General features: G+C 36.2%; 1 protein-coding gene across 1 annotated transcript; it reads right to left on the minus strand.

Moving 5' to 3' along the window:
- Positions 1-468: 468 nt before the first annotated feature.
- On the minus strand, positions 469-25839 carry shmt2 (serine hydroxymethyltransferase 2 (mitochondrial)). The gene is made up of 12 exons (XM_008408453.3): positions 25681-25839; positions 18458-18649; positions 14174-14253; positions 12524-12724; positions 12193-12274; positions 8264-8386; positions 7010-7149; positions 6233-6395; positions 5832-5931; positions 3757-3912; positions 2261-2368; positions 469-2078 (listed from the first exon to the last, which is right to left on the minus strand). Exons 1-12 carry the CDS (start codon positions 25711-25713, stop codon positions 1951-1953), a joined length of 1506 nt encoding a protein of 501 aa, XP_008406675.1. The 5' UTR covers positions 25714-25839; the 3' UTR covers positions 469-1950.
- Positions 25840-26038: the final 199 nt, after the last annotated feature.

The following is a 26038-nucleotide window of genomic DNA, read 5'->3' on the forward strand; positions in this document are numbered from 1 at the left end:
CTATGGACTCAAACAATAAACCTACACATTATAGTGGTACACATTACTGGTTTCATGGGACACAAATAGTCAGAACTGCACATAAACATTTTATATTCCTGCATCTTTCACAATTTTTTATATGTGCAACAGCTATATGTAATATTTATCTTTCCAAGTCAGAATTAAAACTTACACGGCCGTTTTATTTTTATAACTTGAAACTTGTAAAAGATGACTTGGGCCCGATTAGCTGCATTAGTACATTTCAATGAAAGATCATAAAAAAAACGTATGATCTTTAAAACAATACGTCTCAGAATGCTGAAAAGTGTTTTCTGTGCCCGTTTGACACTAATCCAAACATAAGAAAGTCACAAGCCTCTACCTTTGGAGTAGGTTTGTTTGTCCACGCTTACATCTACATAAAGATTAATCAGACCCTAATTAAACAATTGTTTATATAAAATAAATCACAACACATACAGCTTACTTTGTATGATTAGTTTTATTAGCATTATGCCAACAAAATTACTGAAAATATTCTGTAAAACAAAGCTGTGAAAGGTTTCAGTGTACAATGACAGAGTCTCGGATGATTCATAGACCAACAGTTGATGAATAAACATGTTAGCAAAAATAATTCCTGGTATATTTTGTTATATGCTTGGCTCAAGAGTTGTAATATATGGAAACATGTTTTGTAATCAATTTACTTTGAATTTTGTGCTTTGTGCAAAGAAACAATCTCAAGAGTTATGAAACATTTTCTCATTATGCCGTTTTAACATCATTTCACAAACAGAAATCCCACTTTATCACTGATGCAGTGACCATGACAACAGCACTAAACTGTGAACCAGTTAAGACTACAAAACACTCAAACATGTTTTATTAAATCTATATTTTCTTGCCGTTTTAAGTTTAGAAGAATATGATGTAAAATTAGATAAATTAGACATGACAGAAATAAATCTTTTCAAAACTCCTTACATGGTTAAATGATGGAGATTCTGTATTTACTTTTTAAAAACCATGAATAGAAAAGTATATACTCTTTGTAAACAAACTACATGAAAGGTTGGCATGATTAGTCGACATCCGTACAACTGAATTGATTAATTATAATACTGATTTCATAGCAAAGCACAGAACAATTACAATCTGAAATCTAAAACATGATCCTTTTGTGTAAACAAAGAAACAACAACAAAAAAAATCTAGGTTAAATGAGTCAAAAATATCCTGGACATAATTTGTAGTGTTGTAGTAAACTATGTCATGTTAAAATATATAGTTTCATATAACTTTGGCTCATAATATTTTTAAATTGCATTTCAAAAAATATTGACATTTTAAGTTGAATTGCATCTTTTCAGAGAGAAATTAAGACTTTTCAAAACAGCAAATGATGCCACAAAACTGTAAAAAAAAAAAAAAAAAAAATCTTATAGTGAAAATAATACAGGTGATGCACATTATATGAACCTTTAAAAAATTAAGACTTGGACTGCATCCTGAAGATACAAATTTGTATAAAGTCAGACTGAAAAGTGTTTGTGTAGCTTTGATTTGACAAGCTTTTTCCTTTCACACTTGCATTAAATAAACTGTGTGAAGACAGCTGAGAATAATCTTCTCACACGCCACAAAAAGCAGCTTCTTCTGTGATACAAAAAAAATTGTCAAGTATTTTTTTTCCTGATAATTTTCTTCCATCAAAAGCCTGTTTTTTTTTTTGTTCCCCCCCCCTCCCCCCAAGAATATATCAATGAATGACAGCAAAGTAGTACGAACAGAAAATGTGTCTCTGCAGGTCTGATTGCAAAAAGACAAAAAAATGAACTAAAGTCATCCTAATTCTCAGGCACCATCCACATTTCACTACCATGACATTTTTCCATTTTCTCCATGCACACTTCTGCCCAGCCAGCTGTCTGCCACCTGGCTGTTACAGACCTGTGACTCCGCCTAATGGTCGCAGAAGCCAGGCATGGGGAACGGCCTGGCAAAAGCCTCCACCCGGTGTCGCAGATCTGCAATGCGCGCCACCGTCTCTGGGTCCTGGAGGAGGAAGTTCTTGAAGTCCTGGAGCTTTGCTGCAGTAGAAAACAGTAAAATACTTTGATTTAGTTGCTTCTTTTTGTCTTTCCACCAGCTGGAAAATAAAACTGTCTCCCCTCATCCAGCTTTGTGATTTAACTCACTAACACACACATAAATATGTTCACAGCAACCACTGAGTTACAGACTTAATTTACCTCTCTTCAAACAGGCTTACCTGTCTTTTTCTTGACATCCAAAGCAATCTTAAATCCCTCATCCATAAACTCGACAACCTGCACAAAGTCATCTTCTTTGAACTGTCTGGAAGTCAGAGCTGGAGCGCCTACAACCAAAAATAAAATCTAATTACTTAAATTTCTTTCATGCTTTTGTAATTTCTCCTAGACTCTCTTTTTTTCCTCTCAACTATGCAGAGTATGGTGAAAATAAGCTTTCTGAATTGTCAATTAATCCGAACACTGAGTCAGTGTGTCAAAATAACAAATTAAGATAGTTGATGCGATTCTACTCTGAGAATTGTTCAAAACATAAAGTAATATCTGCAAAACATTGCACTGCAGCTCAAAGATTGTGCCTTTAACTGTACTTTCTAGGAAAAACTTTTTTTTTTGCTTGGGAGAACATATTTGGGTGTTTCAGAAAGAAATGCTTCTTAGCAGTTTAGACCTACTTGGTGGAAAATCTCATTAAAACAGGACTTTTATCGATCCAGAAGTATGCCACTTCCACTACTTTCAGTCAAAATAATAAAAAAATAAGTGCTTCCTGTTTTTATCTGTGTATTAAAAATTAACTTGAATAGATGTGGAAGTAAAAAGTCCAAAGGTTTGAGGTATTTTTATATATTTTTTCATCTTGTGTATTGTAAATGAAGTTCAGAAACTACTGAATGCATAATAAGCCATCAGTAGTGCTTTTTAATCAGAACTTGTCCAGAACACAGAAATTGTGATTTCCATTTGAATGAATAGATAAGATACTTTATTGATCCCAATGGGAAATTGGTTATTTGCTGATAAGCTACTCTAAAGCAGTGATTCAACTGTAAGTCTAATTAAAAAAAAAAAAAAAAGTTAAATATTTGTAATAACTTGTTATACGATCAAAACAATCTTTAAACTATAAATACTCAGGTGTAGAAGCACTGGCCACAGATCTGAATGGATCAATTTTTCTTTTAACAGTAGGTCAAAAACTGAAGAACCTGATTGTTCTTCCTACTTGTTAAAACAGTAAAGAACACTTTTACAGTTTATAAACACGTCAACCACCAGTCTGCTCTTTAATACAAGCAAAAACCAACAAAGCAACAAAAAATATAGGTAAAGGAAGATGCACATTCATGAATAAATGGGGATCATCTTACAACTCCTTCACTTTCTGGTGGATTATAAACTACAACCACCATTAAAGAATATGCAGAACCTTTTTTCCCCCTGATACATTTCTTAGAGTAAAATGGAGAAAGAAAATGTCTGATTGTTAAAGATCTAATTATCATCCATCATGCTGTACAGAAACACCAACAGTGAAGGCATTTTAGGCAGGATCTGCAACACATAATGAACTCGCAAAAATAAAATATATTTCTGGAAGAGTAAACAAATAAGACGGAATATGTTGTTTTCTCTTTTTCTAATCTAAGCTTCTGATCATAAACTGAGATATGATGAGCCTATTATTTTACTATATTGTGAAAGCGATCCTTACCCAGCCTGAGGCCTCCAGGGGTCAAGGCGCTCTTGTCTCCAGGACACGTGTTCTTATTGGCCGTGATCGACACGAGCTCCAGCACTCTTTCAGCTCGAGCGCCGTCAATGCCTTTTGGCCGCAGGTCCACCAGAACCAGGTGGTTGTCAGTTCCACCTGAAACATTTTAATCCAACATGTCACCGACAGCTGTATGAGTAAATCTAATCACGTTCCTTCTCAGAAATGCTTTTAAACTAATTGCTTTCCTCATTATTTTTACCTTTAAATGAAATGTATCCATACGCAGCCTTCCGAAACTGACCTCAAGATGTTTTAATTAAAGCTCGCCTCATACAAAACATCTGACAGATGCTACAGAACTAAATGTTCCCACTTGACATGCAGTGTGCAGAGAAACTTATCTAATCAAAGTGATAAATGAATAGTTTATATATTTGAAGAGCTTCCACAACCTTAGTAGCCACTAATCTTCCCAGACTACACACCCAGTAGATATATCATAAACAGATACATCAACTTGCATATGTGCTCTGATCCTCCAGGAAGAAAGAGCAGGACTGGAAACTATAAAAAAAATCTAACTAATCACAGTTATCAAATAGGTGCCATTAAATAAACTTTAGGTATTTTTCACCAAATCAGATACAAGTTGAGGCAGGACAGAGGGATTTCAATCCATACGGACTAAATGCAGACACGCTTCAAACACCTGGACTTAGGGTTGCATCCTGTGCATCTTCAATCTAATTTGACATAATTATTGTTTAGATTCATTTTAAAAACATGCTATAAACTTCATTGGTATTTTCATGTTATTTGTTTAACATTTTCTTAGGATATATTCTTTAAAAGTAGCCAAGATTGAAAACTGTTCAAAAGTGTTTTTTGAGTATCAATTGTAAACTCAGTATTTTTTTATTTTAAAGCTATATTGTTATAGAAAAACTTTTTCATTTAGTAATCTGGTTAATTTTTGTCTTCTGAAACCTGGTCATATACACTTTGCATGTACACACTTCAAAATTAATTGACTTTTTAGAATACAAGACAATTAATTACCACAATGGGGTTATTAAACAAATTGCAAATTAATTATAGTGCAGGTGGTATAATTCAACATAGGCTTGTTGTACCTCAGTTGAAGCCAGCGTACAGGGATTTAGAAAAGGCTGGCAGTGCATCTCTAACTTAGTTTGGTACATGTAAATACAGCATTAGAAACCTCCAGAAATCAGACTGCACATGTATTTCCCTTAAACAGAATTGGGAAAAAAATATAGTCATTGTGACATTAGATTGAGCCAATTTGATGAGCTAATGCTGAATCCTTCAACGTGTCATGTGTACATCTCTGAAGTCACTGTGATTAACTGTTTATTTAGATGCCTGCAAGAAAACACTCTAGTTACTGCAGAACATCATCTTCAAAATAAGAAAACCATCAAATATCTTTGTTTTATTTAATTCCATCATTTAATTTATTTTAATTTACTTTTTCCCCCCCCATTTTGTTAATCAAATGTATTTGTCCCCTAAACAGAACAAATACATTCCAATACATTGAGGCAGTGACGGATTAGACCACAGTTGATTTAAAATATATTCATGTTGTACCAAGACCTTCAGCTGGTAGCTTTTGGCAAACTGAATTAAATTTCCATTTTAGCAACAGAAAATCTTTTTCTTTTTATTTTACTTCCATGACAAAAGAAATTACATTCTGCAGTGTAAGCACAAAACAGGTCCATTTTTAAAAAAGCATCAACTTGGGGCCATAGATCAAAAAGGAGCTGAGGCCAGCATATTAAATGCTAAACAAGAGTCAAGCATTTGTTCACAATCACAGCGCGAACACGTTCATCAGATTTGATTTTCCTGACTGACAAGGCAGCCTTATTGGCATTAGTCCATTTACACATCATGAATTTAAATGCACCTTTGTTTTTTCCTCCTGCTGTGTAATTTGCATCTTTGTGACAGGGGGTTCTCATGAGTTTGTTTCAGCACTGTTAGAAGAATCGGTGTCTTATCTGCAGGTTAAAAAAAGTCAAGTGTAAAACATGTATGATTACCTGATACCAGAGTGTAGCCTTTGCTGAGAAGAGCTGCGGCCATAGCCTTTGCATTCTTTAGTACCTGGGCTATATACTCCCTGAACATAGGAGACTGAGCCTGGACAAACAAACAATAGAGGAACAGTGGGATGAGCCTTAGAGAACTGTGATACCAAGACCAACTATTTTATTGTCTTTACCAGAACTGAAGACAGTACTAAAATTTATACCATTAACAATAAAAAAATAGGGGAAGATAAACAGAAAATATTATTAAATCACTTTGCAAGAACGCACATCAACAAGATTCAGATTTACTTTTTTATAGTAGATACCAGAGCAATAGATACATCTGTTTTCCATACAAATCCAAACTTTGTATTAACATTTCCACTAAACATTTTTTTTGTCATATTTACCTGTTTAAGAGCCACTGCTACTCCAGCAATGGCGTGGTTGTGAGGTCCACCCTGCAGGGAGGGAAACACTGCAAAGTTGACTTTGTCTTCCAGGTCGTACATGATTTCTTTTCCTTTCTTGTCCACCGAGCGGACACCCTTACGGTAAAAGATAAGGCCAGCCCTAAACAGAACAAAGTCATTCCCCAATAAAAGACAGTTGCAATTACAAATGTACAACTCTGAACGTTATTCTTGGTTTAATGAGTTGTTATTTTCTACGACCTGTGCAAACATATACATACACACTTTTTTTCAGGTTGTTACAACAGCAAATGTCAATGTCTTTCAAAGATATGTAGTTTAATAAACCAAAAGTAGTGTAGAATGGAGCAGTGGAAAGAAAATGATGAATGGTTTTGTGTCTTATCTTGAAAATAAGACAAAAATAAAATAAAAAAAATTATAAAAACAAGCGTCACAGAAAAACAATGTGGTGGAAACATCATCATGCTGTCGGAATATTTTTATTCTCTATTGGATGGAGGTAAATGAAAGGTAATCCTGGAAGAAAAACAAAATATACAGCCACAGCATAGTTTGTTGCGTCTGTATCCAAGCCTTTCGATCTAATGGTTAGATCAAAGCACTTTTAGAAACTGGCCAAAGAAAACCTAGCATCACTTTCTTCTACTTCATAATTGTTACCTTATATTGGCATATTAAATTAAAATACATCAAAGTTTGTGCTTCTAACATGATAAAATGTAAAAAAAACAACAACATAAGTGTCATTACCTGGAGCCTCTGAGGGACTTGTGTGTGGTGGAAGTGACGAGGTCAGCATGTTCAAACGGTGAAGAGACTGCCTTTGCAGCTACCAGGCCACTAATATGAGCCATGTCCGCAAGCAAGTAGGCATTAATACCTGTGCATAGCTGTGAGGAGAAGGATGGAATAAACAAACGTTAAAATTTTTATTCTTTTGGTATAGTAAATTATTATTAAAAGAAAGAAATTGCTTTAACATCTAACTTAATTATTTGTAAACCAAGGGTAAGGCGTACTTTGTTCAGCTTGTTGAAAGTTACGTTAAGGAAACAGAGTCTCAGCTGTTCTGCATTAGCATTTTCTCTGCATGATTAAGATTTGATAACTAACTCTACATCTGCAGACGTTACCCATCTTCTTAGAGGCAAGATATTTCAAGATGTGTAATTACACTCTCATTGGCAGTCCTAAGAGGCCTGAAATATGAAGGCAACGTTCAATAAATCTATGGTTTCACTTGCCAACATGTGTTGAAAAAGACACAAATAATAAATAGCTTGGTAAAATGTAAATGAATCTCTGGCATGGGATCAGAACAGCAAACTGCATTACAACTAATATGCATCATAATAACATTCCCTTCCTTTAATACATAAACTGGATGTATGATGGAAAAAAGCAAGGGCAAAGAGTGTCAGGATGCCAACAGTGGAAGAAAATGAAGGTAGCATGACTGTCAAAGTCTAGTGGTTGCTAAAAACACAGCTCCATAATGGTAGGACACTCCATCTGATGGTGCTATCTAAAGTGGAGCTCTGCCACAAAGGCAACCAGTCATGGAGCGAATAAAGTAAATTAGCTGGTTGGTATAACAAAAACAGATAAAGGGCCCCCTTGTGCACCATCAAAGAGGACAGTGAAGTGTGTGTTTAAAAGTTGCTGCTGTGAGGCAACAAAGGATGAAAGCATCTGTATGTGCATGAAAAGTGTTTTGAAATGTTTTTTCCACAAAATATCTGAAGAATGAGGGCTACTGAATTAGGAGCTATGCAATTTCCACAGCTGAATAGAAGTTAGTAAAAATGTGTCTGGAAGAAAGTCCGGCAGGGTCTGACCTATTATTACACCAGACGGGTAGGTTTGCCATCTAAATGAAAAAGGTTGACCCGAGTTTTGCATTAAAGGACAAAGCTGCTCTGAACTCCTTAACACAGCAAGTGGTGGAGCAAACAGGTAGGGTGAAAGAAGGGTGAGGTTTGAATATTAGGGAGCTCAGTTCACCTTCTTGATGCGGGCATAGTCAATGAGGCGAGCGTAGGCGCTGGTGCCAGCGATGATGAGCCTGGGCCGGAACAGCTTGGCTGTCATCTCCATCTGCTCATAGTCTATGAGTCCCGTTGCAGGCTGCGTAAAAACAGACAGGTTGAGAGGAAAGAAAAGGAATATTGAAAGAAGAAGTAGTGGGGGAGGAATATCAGAATATAAGAGGGAGCGCAAGGGTCAGAAGGGGAAAATATGAGAAAATGAGAGGATGAAAAAAAAACTTAGATATTTGAAGATCAAGAGCGGGCATATCAACACGGAGAAGAGACTTTTCCATTTGAAGCTCATTTGAAGCAGCTGCAATTGAAGTACTTTGGGCACTTTTAAAAGAGGAAGGAATGTATCTAAGGAAGACATTTACACCAATCATATCATGCAGGAAGATGGAGCAATTGCAGTAATGCACCACTACTTATCCTAATTCAGCCTTTCAGGGGCCTCCTAAACTGGGGAGATGAGGCTGAACAGATCATGCTGGTTTTAAGATTCTCCCCGCTCCTTTTCAATAAACTGGGCAATTTAAGAAACATGGTAGTTAATCTGTTTCTCTCAGGATGTAGTTAAAGGAGACATGAACTGACCAGCCTGTCTGCATCCTTAACCTACAGCTTTACCCATCTAATCTTCCTCCCAGCTTTGGAGGAGAGACAACGAAGGACAGCTGGATGAACCAGAAAAAACAGAGTGGGAGACAGACACATTGGAGAAGAAGGCAGTAGGAGACAAGAAAAAAAAAAAAAAAAAAAAAGAACAGAAAGGAGGAGAGAACGCTTTATTTAGACAACCTGATAATCTCCCATCTCAAGAGCACATCTATGGATGCCCTCCTCACTCCATCAACCTGCTCATTGTGAGGACGGAACCAGTGGTGCTGGCCAGCCTGTCGATTTCCCATTATCTCTCTCGCAGAGGGGTCCTGCCTGCCCATACATCAGCAGGTCTGGACAAGCAGAGCCTCATCGCCATCCATCAGCTGCTACCAACACTACCGTACATTCACGATCCCTCGGTAGAAAATACATTAAACATTCTGAGGAGTGATCATATCTGTTGGATATAAATCCTGTTAACGTTTGGGGGACACAGATTTTCACAGATCACAATTTAAGTCAACAAGTAAGTAAATGTTTTAAATCAAGGATTCCTCCACATTTTTTGTTCTTACAATTCTAGGCTTTACTTTCCAGAGTTCACAGTTATTTATGTTTGTTGTAAAATATAAAACACACAGATTGGCAGTTTACCAATTTGTAGCAACTATTTTTACACTTGTTGGGCTTTAAATATAAAAACCAGAGAGAGAAGGAACGACAAGGAAGGAAGACGGGACAAAAAGGAGGATGCCTAAGGAAGAAGGAAGGTAGGAAGGGAGGATGCACAAGAGGTTCGGAGGACACAAAGGAAGGAAAAGTGCAAGGACAAATACAAGGGATGAATTGTAGGAAGGAAAGAAGAAAGGAAGTGTAAAGGGAAGGATTTCTTGGACGCCTGGTAAATGGTGGGAATAAAGTCTGAAAATATATATTTTTCACAATTTTTCCATCCTTCATTAAAGTAAATTTCCAATGAAATGACATTCACAGACTTTACCTGCATGTCTTTTTTTTTTTTACTGTTGCAACACCTGAATTTCCCCACTATTCTCCTACTTTATTTACTTGTCTGGAAGGCAAAGGTCACTTTATTTACATAGCACATTTTCCGCAAAGTGCTGAAACAAATTAGGAAGGGTAAAAACAGGTATTAGAAAACTACAACTACTTCCAGTCTTTGCAAAAAACCATGGTCTTAATCATTAACAGCTACTCCACAATCTGGCCAACAATGAGTGGTGACTGCAGGTCAGAGCAACAAGTGAGGCTCTCCCAGGACCGCGATAAGATCAGCCAAAGGTTTCAGTGCGACACATGCTCTTCCTTCTGCCAAAACTCACTGTCAGGGCACAATAAGTGGATCTCTGTGTGCAGACTGCGCTTTGTGATGAACAGCTGTTTTGTTAGTTGCCCATTATACATAAAGTTTGTATAATATTCTAGTGGGTGCCAAGAGATTATGCATTATCAAAGTGCCATAATGTTCTTCATTAAAGTGAAGTCATTTAGTCATTTAGACTTGTGAGCTAAATGTTGTTATAACCAAAATAGACCAGGGTGTGTGGTTTAAATTTGACTCTGTTTTGAAGCAAAAAAAAAAAACAAAAACAAAAAGAACCATATTGCCAAAAAGTCCTGTTTCATAGCCCAGATAAAGAATGGCAACATTTTATAAACCTGCAAACTATAATGAGATGTTTGTATTTTAAACAGAGTAGTATTCAAATTTCAGCAACCTTTGGACCTATTGGGGGTCAAACACACCTGAGCTGCTGCTATATTGATACATTTATCAGTATAGGAACTTAACAGTAATGTGGCATTACAACACTGGTTTTAATTTGTTGTCAGAAAATTTCCCAAAGTGGAAAAAGAAATGAGGAATGGAAAATATCTGAAAATGGTGGGTTACATGATTTGTTAAATTTGGGAAGAGCATCCAGTCAATTGAGATGAGAAATTACTTTTACAAGGAAGAGTTTCCATGGTAGTAGTCACTCAAATCAGAGCCAACATATAAACATATAAAAGGAATAAATATTGCACAAACAAAAAAAACATTCAATAAATCAAAGAGCTCTAAAGAGATTTGATCAGCGGTCCAACATGAATAATCATCATCTAAACTGCAGTGCACTTTTAAGATTTCAGAAATTAATATACAAGGTGAAATTACACATGATTTCTGCATTTTTTTAATTATTCATCTCCATAATTCATCAGTTATGAAACTAACAAAGTAAGTTCAGCTAAATGTTAGCTTATTATTAGAAAGCCTATTAGCAATTGCCATCTCAAAGCACAACGCAAAATAAACAAATCCAGTTTATTTAAAGAAATATAGTATATTCAATGCAATATGGCCGTAAAATCTGGATAACACTGGCAAAAAGTCAGTCAGCAGGAAGCTCCTGACTCTTCAGTAAGTAAATACACATGCATTGTATTATGTTACAATTCGGAAAGAAGAATAAATTGCCTCAACATTTTTCAACAAACAAATTTGATTGTTTATTGAAAAGCAAACGTCACAGCGTATTTGAATCTATGAATGGCTCAATGTTTTTGAGGGGCTATTACAATGAGTGGCTAATTTACAACCGTTTTCACATACATTCAATTCAGCCCAACAAATAATTTCAGGTATTTTACAAATGACACAACCGACAGGTGCCAACAGCATCATTGTGTTTACTGAGCTGGTCAGTCTCCACAACATTACCTTTGTGTTCACACATATGTTTGACAAGTACTTTTTAGTTTATTAGAATTTTATTAAATGGTTACACAGCTTTAGTTTATTGTAATTCACAATTATGCACATATGTTTTAGTGGCTTAATGCTGTTATAGGAACATGTCTAATTGTTTCTATTATAAGAGTAGTTATGGAAATCCAGTTAAATGTTGCTACAGTGCAAGCATTGCAAAATGACAGGGATCAAAATAGTGCTAATACGTAAATGCAAGAAATATATAATTGCTTTATGCTTATATAAAACAAAAACTTGGAACATGTTATAATTCTTAAAGCCTGGAAGTGCTACTGACAGTTTTCATAACTTCAGAGTAGAAGTAGGTGAAAAGGCTTCAGAACAGCCAATGAAAAAAAGGACAGCAGTGCTGCCAAGGTTCCTCTTAGTTTAGAATCTTTTCCTGCTCAACAGATTTAAAGAAATTTGAAAATTCTGTTTTTGAAAAGTGCAAAATTTTAGCTGCATTACATTTTTTTTACCATATCTGTCTTATCTTTCTCCAGTGTGTTTTGAAATGTATGCTGCAGGCATCTGCTTACGTTTAGCTTGTAAGGCATGGACTCAAAGTAGATTGATGTTGCAGAGATCCTCTTCACATCTGACATGTAGCCATGGGTCAGACTGCAGAGACAAAAAATATTTTTTAATGTGCAACTCTGACAACTTTATGCAATAACAATAAATTGCTTTAATAATAAAAAGTATATAAAAAAAGAAGGCATGAGCCATGGTGTTGGTTATTCGAGCCTCATAGTGAGACACTAGTTTTGGTCAACAAAGAAACTGGGGCAGCTTTGAAAAGAAAGAGAATAAGAACAAGAAAAGCCCCAAAGGGGGAGAACAGAATAAGAAGCAGCAGTGAATACTGACTGTCCACCATCAGGCAGGTCCAGGCCCATGATGCGGTCATGCGGGTTGAGTACAGCTGTGTAGGCAGCAAAGTTAGCAGGAGAACCCGAGTATGGTTGGACGTTGACGCCCCACTTCTCTGGGTCCAGGTCAAAGGCCTCCAAAGCTCGCTTCTGACACAGAAGCTCAATTTGGTCAACCACTTCTGCTCCACCGTAGTATCTAAGGCCAAAGAAAAGGGCAGAAAAAAATATAATTGTCAAAAAAAATATATAGGTGATAATGCTAAAACAAAGTTTCATAGTTTAATTCTTGATTAAAGTTGATGCTAGAAGCAATTAATGAACAACTGTGAAATTTAGGACTTTAAATGAAGCAGAACCTCTGTGACATGAAAATGTCTCCCAAAGAAAAGGACATTTCCCCAGCTAATTAAAACTGGCTAAATAAGAAGGTTTAGATATTGTGCTGCAAACAATAAGCATTCCTGCTCTACAACTAGAAGTTAACATATCAACAGGATATAGGCAATATATGAATTTCAAAAAAGCATCTCTCAATTTTATAATTTTTCTTTTTAATCAGTTATAGGAAGAGTCAGAAGATATAATTGGCATTAACAGCACGGTTCACTGGAAACCCTTGCAATAAACAACCCCAAAGAGATTAGGGGTTTTAAGTAAATAAGTTCAGACGGGTTAAAGGTTCAGGGAAAAATACCATAATATGCAAAACATTTGCATATTATGGTATACCTTACTCATTCATCTTAATTCAGACTTGCAAGTTTGTTTCCTTCATAATTGCCCTCCTGTTAAAATAGTCCATTACATTCTGAATCTATCAGGACCAGGTCATGCAAAAGTGGGTGCTTCTTTACTTAAACAACTCCTGATGTATGAAGCAAGTAATCAAGTGAACTTTGCAAGTAAACCATGTTATGAAAACCCAGCAAACGTGCATATTCATTTGTAAATTATTTTGTTATACAAAGCAAGACATCAAAATCCAAGTCATCAAGATGTTTTATCACTTCAAAAGCATTAGTCAGAAATGGAATCATTAGTTGAAAAAAAGCTTCTCCCATCTTTGACCCAAATGTGTTACGACAAACCGAGGGCATTTCAGGCTGAAAATATTGAAAACGTTTCAGCGAAATTGCAGATGAAAAAGAGACTGACTGCCGCAGCACAAACCTTTAAAAAGAAAGGGATTATATTTTGTTTCATTACACTAAAGTGTAAAACAGCAGAGAGGGCAAATGTGGGCAGAGGGTTCCAAACTAACACCAAATACAATAGAAAGGAGACTTACAAGGCTTTTATTTAAACATCAAACGATGAGTGTTTCACAGTATTAAGCTTTCATTTTATTGCTGATATGTGAATTATTCAAACAGAATAACACATTTTAAAAATTATTGCGTGAAAATAAATGAAAACTCAATTAGAAACGACTGTAAATATATCCAATGTTCCCCATTGGGAATCTTCGTCAGCAACCTAGGGGCGGTGGATTAGTAACATGATTAGGGTATGCAACACGCAGAATCCAGCATAAATCAGTATGCATGCATGTATTCCTTTATTTTTGAAGATCTGCAGCAAATGTCCCAAAGCCCAAAGTATCAGCACTGTTAATAAGCTGAGGTGTGGCTGAATAAACACTCACCTTCTCCCTGGGTAGCCTTCAGAATATTTGTTGTTCAGACATGAGCCCTGAGCTTCCAGAGCTGCTCGGCTGCAGAAATTCTGTGATGACAACACACACACACGCACACACACACACACACACACACACACACACGCACTCAGATCAATGACATGAGAGGATAGAAGGGACAAGGATGGCAAATTAAAGTCTGTTAAGTGATAGTGAGAAATCCCCCTTTGGCTAGAAGCAATCATTACAGTATTGAACCTGTGGTCGGCCATAGACTAACACTCAACACTTCTGAGTGTTTATCTCTGCACTGCTGGAGGACACACAATAATGTGATGAGTGTTTGTGCACATGTTGAGGTATATTCATGTGACCCGTTTTTTATGTCCTATTTTGAAATGTGCTTTCATAGTTAAAGTATTGTTAGTATGTTCAGCTAAAAAAATGGGTGCAAACCTCTGACATAGGTTAAAAACTCCATCCTTAAGCTAAATAACATCTCGGATTGGGACTAAAACCTGAGCCGTTTTTCTTTTTATCATGCCTCACGTCATTCACATTTCATGAAATGCAATTTGTGTAATCACAGTAAAAGACAGTTGTGAAATGATAAGACTTTGGTCCTTATCAGGTACCTTATATTTGTACAGTTAATAGATGGAACAAACTAAATTTATCTCTGAGTAAACATCAGATACCCTGACATCCAACTTAGGTTTTCCAGTTTAACCTCTGCAGCAAAGCTAGTGTATGTTATAACACTGGTCTGTAACACAGTGCGTTGCAATAATTTGTCTTTTCAGCAGATACAGGAACGTTGATGTGAAAAATGGATGAAGCAAGATACAAACAAAAGGCCTTACATAAGGGTTGAGAGGTTTACTTCCCACATGACAACAATCCCAAACACAACAATAATTTAAATATGAAAGCTATTCCTTTTTTTGAATGGCCCAGTCAAAGTCCAGACCTAAATCCATTTGAGGACGTGTAGAGTTAAAGGATGCTTGATATTCAATCCGACTGAATTTTAACTTTTTTTCTAACAAAGTCCTCTAGATGGACTTATTATGGATGAGCTGACATATCCATAATCAAATTACTTGCACCTGCAAATGCAGGAAAAAATAACACAAATGCACAGGAAACCCTTTTTGTGAAATAAAATGTAAAAAAAAAAAAAAAAAAAAAGAAAGAAAAGAAAAAGATTTCAATGCAAATACTATACATTGCTTTGTACTGATGCATCACATAAAATCCTAGTGAAATACAATGCTAGTGTTTTTTTGTGTTAAAATGCCAAAAAGTTAATTGGCTATAAATTAGGGTTGCTTGACATTTGAAAATCTTGCAACGTTGATATTGTTAAATATTGTGATGATCATAACAATTGTAATGAATACGTTTTCCTTTCTTACCCGCCAGTGTGGTGCAACCCTTTGTAACGTTTAGTATTTCTGGTACGACTGTGTGTGTACCAGGTTTGGGCATTTATGGCAATGACACTCCATCCAACAATAGTAATTTAAAAACGGAAATAGTGACAATATATTTTGCAGACCCAGTGTGAATACTCTTTAAACTGTACAGGCAGACACAGAAAAATGCGTTCCCCACTCTCCGTTTTGATTGGGTGGTGCTGGTGTATCATGTGTGCGTGGTTATGGTAATGCTTATCAGAAGAGGAAAGAGGAGATCAAGGAAGACAACAGCTCCAGTAACAGCTTTCTGTTCACCCGTCTGTCATGCCAATAAATGTGCATGTATTAGCAAAGGAAAAGCAGTCGCTTTGAGGCGTGTGTGTTGGGTGGGTGGGTTGGTAACGTGTGTCAAAATGTATGTCTTTTCTTTCAAGGTGCGTCTGCCTGACTGTTGCTCTGATGAGCCATGCAGAGTGAGTTAGAGAGGAAGCAGGATGAAGATCTCAGCTTTATCTCACACTAGAGCGGTCAGGCTTTGTGCTGAGAAGAGGCTGATATACTCCACTGAACAACTACTGTGGCAAAAAAAGAAACAAGGGGAGAGAGAAAGAACAACAGAAGATAAAACACTGTCTGCTCTTCTGAATAGTAAGTCTCCATTTCACACTATAAGGCTCTGGAATAAAAACAAAAAGAATGACCAATTTTGGTCCTTGGGAGTATTTAGATATTCAATCTTATAACGAGTAAAGATTTCTCTAAGCATTTTTATATAAAAATATCTTATTTCATAGATGTACAGCCTGCCAATGAGTTTCTAACATTCCTTGGTTCTTGTTATACTGTGTGAAGTGTTACATCATCGCACGCTTTAGAAACAAGGTCTCTCTCAATTAAAATAAAATTGGACATGGGGGGCAGGAGAATTGGGCAAAGTGTTGTGATTTGGCACAATGAACTGAGTAAAAAAGATAAAAAAATATTTGGACTGGTCCAAGGAAGAAAAATTCAGTACAAGTACAAACAAAATGGGATAGCTATGAATTGGAACCACAGTTGGACAACAACTCTGAATGTTATTCATATTTTAAAGACTAAAAGGTCCACTGTTTCCCCAACCAGGTTCGTCACTCTCTGGCAGGAGTTTCTACAGAATATAAATGAAGGAGTGGAATAACCTTCAGCTATCTGACTGTGCTGGTCTGAATTAAAATAATAAAGTGAATTTGACAAAGTTGAATATTACACTGAAGCAAATTTGGTATGTCTAATCCTGAGGTAAAAAGACTCTTTTAAATAGAATAAATAAATAAAGAGATTAAATAATAGATATAAAAAACTGCATACACGTATAAATAGTTTATGTTGAAAGGACTGCTTGTAAACATCTACTATCAAGGAATGTTATTATTGAGGCATTAGCCTGTTAGTCAGTGTGTTACTAAATCCAGTCTACTACACAGAGTGTTCAGACACGCCCATCTGCCGTTTGTACTAGGGATGAAGACCAGAAGTGATGTCAATGTAGCACAGCAGTACAGTGACTAGAAATCTGAAGCATAAATACTTAATTCTATGAGTGACTTACGACTTACCCGATAGTTTGAAACACTCAGGAGAGTCTAATGTGGAGGCTAAAGTGCCAACTGGTTTGTTGTTCTGCTAGCTTTTATGTCAGCGTGCAAAATTAGTGAACTGAAGCTTCTGTTTGGTGCAGGTCAAAAGAGAAGAAAAGAATATCTAGGTTTGCACTTCAGAACAGAAAAATAGTAATCATTACCTCTCCAGGAGGTGCATATGTGTAGGATGATAATGTGTTTAGAGCAAAATACATTTTCATAGGAAAGACATAAACCTAATGTAAACAGATCAGGTCACAATCAGAGCAAAATGTATGGTGGAAATAAAAATATATTAGAAGACTGGAGATTTATTTCATTGACACATTAAGAGTTTTATGTCTTCAAAATGTTCAACTCATCATTTATTATATCTAGGAATTTTTAATCTTCAGATTACAACAGCTAAATCAGTCAGATAAAAGAACGTAGCTTCTTTATTCCTCCAGTATTCATTATTTTTTCTAAAGTTGTTCTACTACAAGCTGTTCTGCTGAAAGTTTTCACTTCAAAATTTCATACGTTTTCACACTACAGGTTTTTTCTTTTGAATATTCAAGGCATTTTAAAAAACACCACATTAAATAGTTGGATTTTATTATCCGTATGTCCTAGTTACATTCCAAAAGCTGCAGTGTGGAAAATAACAATTTTACTGTTTTGTTCAAGTTTTTTTTAATTTAATTGTACTAATTAGGATAAATTTCAAAATCAGTAATAACAAGAGTTGTAAAATCTGAAACAGATTATCTATAGTAAACATAATGGTTAAATTAGTTTTTCATTTCTAATGCCTATTTACATTGTAGTAAAAATTACAATTGAACAAAATCTTAGTTTGCTTGGCACCTAAATAGACCCAGCTTACAAACCAGATGTCCAGTTGAAAACCAAAACAGACCAAATAACTGAAGTTGTAATACTTCCACTTCTGCATGAGTTTATGTGGTAATCTGTGGTTCTGTTACCAATTCAAAAACAAAATTAGTGCGTTAAACAAAAGATTTGATGTGGCAAGTCATCTAAATATAAATCTGTGTTAAAAGGCCTTTATTTAATACAAATTCAGTTTTTTATCTTCCAGATAATGGAATAAAGTGCAGAAGCACAAACATTTTTCATGATTCAGTTTGTCTTCCCCCAGCCATACTCAGAAAGTAAAAAAAATGCCAAATGCATTTTAAAACTGCATGATCATTACCATAAACAAAACGATGAAAATTATTTATTTTCCACTGTTGAGTTTTAAATACCTCAGACGCAATGAGCTCCAAACCACGGCACTGTCTGTCCTTCTCCTTCCGCAACAGAGCCCACATTTCTGGGTCGTCCTCAGCCAGACTCTCCTGTCCGGTCCAGGATCCATCTTCATCCACCGTTCGGGTGGCTGCATGGGACTGCTGGAACCGTACACCGAGACGAATGGAGGGCCGCTGGCACAAGGGCTTGGGGCAGGAACCAAGTGAGGATGACCGAAGTAACACAGATGGAAAATGTTCAAATTAAAGTGTGTCATTTTTAGAAACACATTTTCTGAAACTGCATTTTTGGGCTGAAAGTAGGTTGTGGTTCATAAAGACCAACACAAATTATAGAAGAATTTGGGGTGGGGGTGTGGGAGGTACTTCTGTTATCAGTTTCAGTGAACATTTTTAACCATTCTAAGGGATGCAGGCAAGTTACACAGAACATAATGTCTCACACTTGAATACTTCACATTTCAAAGCAGGAGCCAGATTTTTAAAAAAAATATTCCCCCCCCCCCCTCCAAGACTTTTTCTCAGCTCATTTTCTCTTTCACTTCAATGCGTAGTCTGGTACAATTAGAAGATTGTGTTTGCACGATATCAATAATCAGCACAGTTATTCAATTATGCTTCCATCAGCACTTCTACAAACTGAGCGACTGACTTTTACTGCCTTAGTGTACCAGAAGGGATGTATAGAGAGAACAGATTCAGCACTTCCTGCTTATCTAATCTGGACTAGGGCTGGCAAGTTCTGCTGCTGCCGCTGGAATGCCAGATCGCACAAGAGTGCAGAGACTAAAAATTTAACGGGTCCTTTTTAAAATATGAATCCTCCCACTGGGTTGAATTCTGCCTCCATTCCTCAGTTTTTTACCCACATACTGCTTGGACAGCCAAAAAACTTTCAAGCAGAAAAAAAGTCAAAGCTTTACATAAATGGATATGAGACACAATTAAAAAATTTTTAAAAACGGTGCTTTGTGAGAGAACGCATTGGGGGTTAAATTAAACACATGACTGGTTGATTACATGCAGAATAAACTGGCTTCTTCCTGACATTTAATCAACAACATGATTATAACTGTGCTTCGATCAATCGCTCCACATCTAACCTGTAGTTATCATCTGTACAGGTGGGCTAGGGTGTGAGGGACAGCCTCCCTTTAATAGCACCATTAAAAAGCAATTAACACAATGCTCAGGACCAACTAAGGACATTCATTTAACAAGAGCTATTATCCTCTTCTCAAATGCAGCAAAATGTTGAGGGTATTTTACCTTTCAAAGAGACCTTTTTCTACATTTAAGGTGCGAAAAGAACAAGAAAAGATTTTAAAGTTTTACTTGATATTTTCAAGAAAGGAAAGGTTGAATAGTGCAAGATGGGAAAGGGACTACAGTAGATATACATTGAGAAGTCATCCTTTGATTAGAATTTGCAACTTTTCAACTTGATTGGCCAGACCAGTGGTCCCTTAGTGGTAATCTAAAGAAATCCAATCCACAAATTCTACAGAAGTGCAGAAACAATGATGTGCAAAGAATTTTATGTTGAGGTCAGAATCCTAGAGTGTGGAAGTCTTTAAGTAAAACAGACTCAAAAGTGAATTACCAGGATGAATTCAAAGTTTAAAAATGTAGTCTGAGGAAGCACAAGGACGTGAGAAGCTTAACAAGAAACTGAATTTTCTACGATATTTTTAGATACATTTGTGACTTATTCAGCCTGTGAAAGAACGAGACAAGAGCAAAAATTTCAACAGTTTTGTGCTTTAAGATTCATTACTCAGACAGGACGGCGCAGGTGTTCAAACCAGAAAATCACCAATTACAAAACAAACTCCTGCCTCGCCGTGAGAAGTGGTTTTACTAATGTTAGACAAAATAATTGGTAAAATAAGATTAAAGACAATTACAAATCTGAAAGATTTAAAAAAAAATCCTATTAGGGCTACACACTAGTTATCACTACATCAGTGTGCTCAAGGTTAATATCAGAAGTGTTAGCCAATAGCTATTGGCTAATATTTCAGTACTGTTTGCATACCAGTAAGATATTCAACAACTTGGACAGATTCTTACTACAGTATATATCCATGGACTAATAGCCTGACTGTCTATGAGCTTTAGCATATCCGAGATGCTAGAGGTCATAAAGTGTGCAGGAAACATGCATGACAACAGGAAGAAAAAATGTGGATTTATTGCAGCAGATGTTTGTGCAATATCTGCCAATAAAATTGCCATCGCATAATGTTCTAATACTGTTTAGCTAATGAAAATCAGGTTTTAATATGGATTTTATAGAGAAATTAGAATAGGCCAGAAATCTATGCAAGAAGATCAAATAACATTATTGTCAAGTTAATTATCAATTTTAAACAAAGTCTAACCTGGCATTTCTTCGCTGGGGCCAGTGGTAATCTTAGAAAAGAAAGATCTTCAGAAAAGAAAAGTAGATTTGCCTCTGAGGATCTACATCTCGCAATGAAATCAGAGGGGTCATTAAATCCTGACAGAAACTATCATTTGCTCTCTTGCATTTCCACTGGGGCAAACCAAAGCAATGAAAGTCAACGGCTGAAATAACCCCAAAATAAGCCAACGATGCATCCATTATCTGGTAGACAAGGGTCCCTCTGCTTGTTGCAAGCTTCTTTCTTCCCCCTTTCCTATCCTCATGTCCCCATCCTGTCAGCTCGAGCTGCTGAACAAACTCAGGCATGTAATACACAAATGGTGCCCTTATTAGGCACCAAAATAAAATAGCTCTGGGCTCCTACAGACAACTCACAGGTTGTCCCTGTGATCTGCCTCTCTTCTGCTTCCTTTCTCTGCACTGATGATTACAGAAGATTAATTAATAAACACAAGATAAAGTGATCCAAGAAAAGTGAGAGCCAGCATGCGAGCACCAAATATGTCACAGCAGGACTATTTTTAGACAACAGATTACACTGTTGTTTGAAGGTGAACTCTGCAGAGAGAAAAGGGTTGAATAGACCACATTAACCTGGATGCTAATAACGGCATAACAGACCTCATCTTTGTGATGACCAGAATGTATTTGTTGCTTTTCTTGTCAAATGTGTGTGAAAAGAATAGTACCAGAAATGACGCAAGAAGAAGAAAGGAAATCATTTAATTAATCTCAGTTTTGTATTATTATTTTTTTTTGTCCATTTTCTGCCAGCTCCTGAGGCAAGTCAATTTTACAGATGACTGCTGTCCTTCAGTGGCTATACCAAAACAACAATCAACCCTGCAACACAAGAAAAACAAACGGGACTACAATGGTGGAACGGTAAAAAAAAAAAAAAAAAAAAAAAGAAGATATGTAAGAAAGGAGAGAAGAAGTGTCAACAGGGCAGAAATCCATCAGTCTGACACATCGATGCCCCTTTTCCCTGTCACTGACTAATAGTCCGGCTGTCTGTTACAAATTGCCCTGGGTGACACCAGCCTGAGAAATCTGGATGGGGTGGAGAGGCACAAAGGGACAGCGGCTCAGCCCAGGGCGTCTGCTTTCGGATCAAAGACTGGTTATGCTTTCACAAACTTCTTAGTCAATAAAAAAAAGGCCTTGCAGATTTTTAGTTAAATGTTTCAATTTTATAAACATTTTCTTCTGACTGAAAGTAATCATGTTTCAGAGTATCCTCAGTCCTAATATCTGTGGATGAAGCTAAAGACTAGGGTGATGGCAAGGAGCTAGGGCAGTTGTAAAATAATATTTTAGTAATCGAGTACTCTATAGAACTTTTTAACAATTGTCCGAGGAATCGGATAGCTCCCTCTCTTGACGCAATTCCGATGCCACAAAAGCTGTCGTAGTCCAACCATCGCACCGCAAAATTCAACAATCCTTATTTCTCCCCCAAACTCTCACAAAATGTCGCACAATTCAACACCATGCTGCTAGCACTTCACAACAACTCATAGGCGGAAGTAAGAGCGCTTTGGTCTTAACTGTGGAGATAAAGAAACATGTTAAAGGGAAAACTACAAGTAAAGCATCTGGGTTGCTTGCACTTAGTCTACCACTCAAAAGAAAACATGAAATATTGTTGAATACAGTAAAAATGTGAGGTAATTACAGAAGCTTGTTTTCTTGACTGCCTCCATTCAGTCCTAAACATGCATGTTGCACATGTTGCTATTCCACTACAATGGTATATTTGGATTGTAGTTTTTGTTGGTCATCATGTTCCAAGAGTGATAAATGTATGCTTTGCATGCCAATAATATATTTAATCTGTTTGAAACACACCGAAACAGCTAATGGTGCACAAGATGCTGAAGGTTACAGCAAACACTGAAGGAATAATAATGACAGCTTACAAAGGGAGCAATGTGGAAAATGTCAGTGTCACTGCAATAATCAACAGTATATTTAAATTATATGATTTCCTAATATCACACAACAATACTCATAGAACATTGTACTTTAGTACTCTGTCACCATGATCCATCACATTATTATCACATTATTATAGTACAAGGCACTAGAAAAAAAAAACTTAGATTGCAGTCTAAATACTGTAGGGATGCAGCACTGGCAATGTTGCATAAAAATAAATGTATGCAGGACTGATGCCTCTAAAGCTGCGGGAGGTAACTTTTATAAAAATATATTTTACATATTTGCTAAAATATGTCCACTATGTCCTGACAGCATAATGTGAAACAGATCATCTGTGGTAAAAAAACCAAAACAAATTTGAAGGACCCATATCATTGAAGTTACATTTCCAAGACCACAAATGACCTATGATGAGTCCTGCTACTGTCCTTCTAAAAATCAGATGTCTACCATAGCTAAGGACTGAAAAACTCTCACTAATACGTGTCCCATGAGGACACGACTAAGAGAGCACAAATGTACAAATATCTTGTGTCTGTCAGAATGTACTTAACCAATTTCCACCAATAGGAAAAGCATGCATGCATGTGAACTGACTGGAGTCTTTAATAAGAAACGCACTGAAAAGTACTGACTTGTAAAACTAGGGCTGAGTACATGCCACAAAAATTTGGCTCAAACTTGTCACAGACTGTTTCTGAGTAAATATGTGAAATTTGCCATATTCCATAAATAGGTTGCGTGATCCAAAATTATAGTTAATCAGCTAACTTTTATGACATTTTTAACTAAATTCAAAGCTTCTTTCTAAACTGGAAATGAAAGAATATTTCCACACACTAAAAAGGCAAAACGTTTGTCATTTTAAGAAAAAACAACATAAATTAAAAGCAAATAACCTTATAATATCAAATGTACTATGCTGGTGGAGTCAGAGTAACAGTTATACATTTTGAGCAGCTAAAGTAGAAAGGAAGTGTGAAATGTTGAAGTTAAAAAGGTAGACAAAGCCATAGATTAATGCACAAAGAACTGTATTAGCCCAATCCATTTGTATATTTTAGAAAGGCTGTACATTCAACATATGATTGCAGAACTGAGCTACTCACCAACACTGTTAATTTTAGTTAATGCAAGTTAAGAAGTTGCTGACAACTACTTCCAATGTTGAACAGCAACCTTTATCTATTGCTTAACAATATTAAAGCAGGATGTCAGGAAGTTAATCATTTCTCTGCTTTGAGAAAACATATTAAGCTCTATTGCACTTTCAACAGTACTGGAACAGAACCGGTCATATCTAGTTTTGACAGTACGGTCAGTACAACTTTACATTACTTTTAAAAGTCATCAGAAACAGAGACATTTTCAACTTAATAAATCCCATTCTCGTTTAAACTAAGATGTGTGGTACATGTTAAAAAATGTAGAAGAAACAACAGTAAACAAATAACTAACCCACCAACTATTTGCACAGATAAGTCAACAAAAAGTAAAAATATGAGGGAAAAAAATATTTCCCAAAATTTTGAGAAATTAAAAAGAAATTTGTTATAGATATTTATTTATGCAGATAACGTATTTGTTGGGGTTTAGGAACTTTTAACTCATTAGATATTGCATAAAGACTCATTAAGTTGTCATTTCACAATCTCAAACTTGAAGATGCTTTTACCCATCTGTACATGAATATCTGAGCTATAAACAAGTAGACAACTTGCATCAATTGCTGCATAGAATTTACTTATACTTTTGTTAAGACACGAAAGCTTCACTGAAATATGTCATAACTATAGACCTGATTCAACATAGTGAGTTCAGTCAAAGATGTGAATTGAACAAAAATAACTATTTTCAAACTGGGAAGGTTTTGTTGTATTGCAAAGTCTGAGGTAGTGTTACTCAGAAAATTAATCACATCAAAACATGCCATTAATAAAGTATTTTATACTGGACATTTTAAAACAGTTTTCTATTAAGAATAAATAACCATAAGTTTCATCCAGGGTGGATCTTCTGGGCTTTAAACGTCTTTCCAAAAGACGTTTGGAGCAGATTAGCTAAAACTTTTGTTGTTTTGTCTGTTCATAGTAGATGCAAGAGGCAACAGCTTATCTCTGTTTAGTCTGTTAAAATGCCTGGCTACACCCGGAGCCCTGAGCACAATAAATGTACCCTCCCTTTAACTTAATTCAAAAGCTTGGGACAATTTATGAAAAAGTAAATAAAATGTATTTTTAAATACTTGTATCCACCTTGGAAGTGTACCCCTTGACTAAATACGATTTCCTTTGTCATTCCAGTAGACTTCACTGCAAATGCAATCTAAAAACAAACTCGCTGATGTGTAGAAATCTATGGAATACATAAAAATAAGATATAACAGCTATTCTACCTAGAAAAAGCTATCTGATTTGTTCTCCATAATTAACGGGCAACAAGGACTGTTTTTGAATTATGTGTTTAGGTTCTTGCAGTTTCCCCTCATGATGACACAAGGCAGTGGAGGTTGCATCATTAGAGATTCAGGAGAAACTAGTAAGTACTGCAACTGGAAAAGCTAACCTGCTAGCCCATCTGATAGAAAGCAAATGCCAATGTATAAAAAGTAGCAAATGAGCAGGCCAAAGGAGACATCTAGCTGTATACTGTTACACGCAATAACTTTTAAAGCAGTAATTTTAAACCCTGTCTACCATAAGGTTTTCTACTTATACCCCTTGCCTCCAAGTTAGTAATGATCCACGCTGACTGCAGCTAGCTAACAGGTCTTTCTGTGCAAAAACGCTAGCTTAGTTACACAACAGAAAACACCGAGGTGGAAAACATGATAAACAGAAATATTTTAGATAATAATAGTTACCCGTGTAAGCTGCTTGAAAGCGAATGACAGCATGTTTAAAGCTGTGAGACTGGTGGGTAAAGCGGTGCAACAAGCAAACCTGATACGGACCCAACAGGGATCTTCAAGCAGTCTGCAACGGCTGGTTACCCTCGTTAGACCGAAAGGGTCGATGGGTATTGTAGGCAGTAAAAAAAAAAACAATTACATAATTATCCATCCTAGGCGTGTAATGTATTCAGTTACCTCTCCAAAATATTTAATATTTTGATATGTTGATATTTTGTAAATTTTACTACATTTTAATAGCATGAAATGTAGTTTCATGATATAACACAGACATAAATATTCAAGCATTTGAAGAGAGAAAACAAAAGGT

Source organism: Poecilia reticulata, chromosome 5 (assembly GCF_904066995.2).
Source record: "Poecilia reticulata chromosome 5, P_reticulata-male-v2, whole genome shotgun sequence".
NCBI classification, from domain to species: domain Eukaryota; kingdom Metazoa; phylum Chordata; class Actinopteri; order Cyprinodontiformes; family Poeciliidae; genus Poecilia; species Poecilia reticulata.

What these genes read in the sequence shown, in the direction of transcription:
- shmt2 (XM_008408453.3), bottom strand. Translation starts at nt 25,713, where the DNA reads ATGCTGTCATTCGCTTTCAAGCAGCTTACACGG. An exon ending in GACCTGCCTGATGGTGGACA is followed by an intron (nt 12,275 to 12,523) that starts GTCAGTATTCAC and finishes TTGTCTCTGCAG; the next exon opens with TCTGACCCATGGCTACATGT. An exon ending in AAGTCCCTCAGAGGCTCCAG is followed by an intron (nt 6,396 to 7,009) that starts GTAATGACACTT and finishes TGTTCTGTTTAG; the next exon opens with GGCTGGCCTTATCTTTTACC.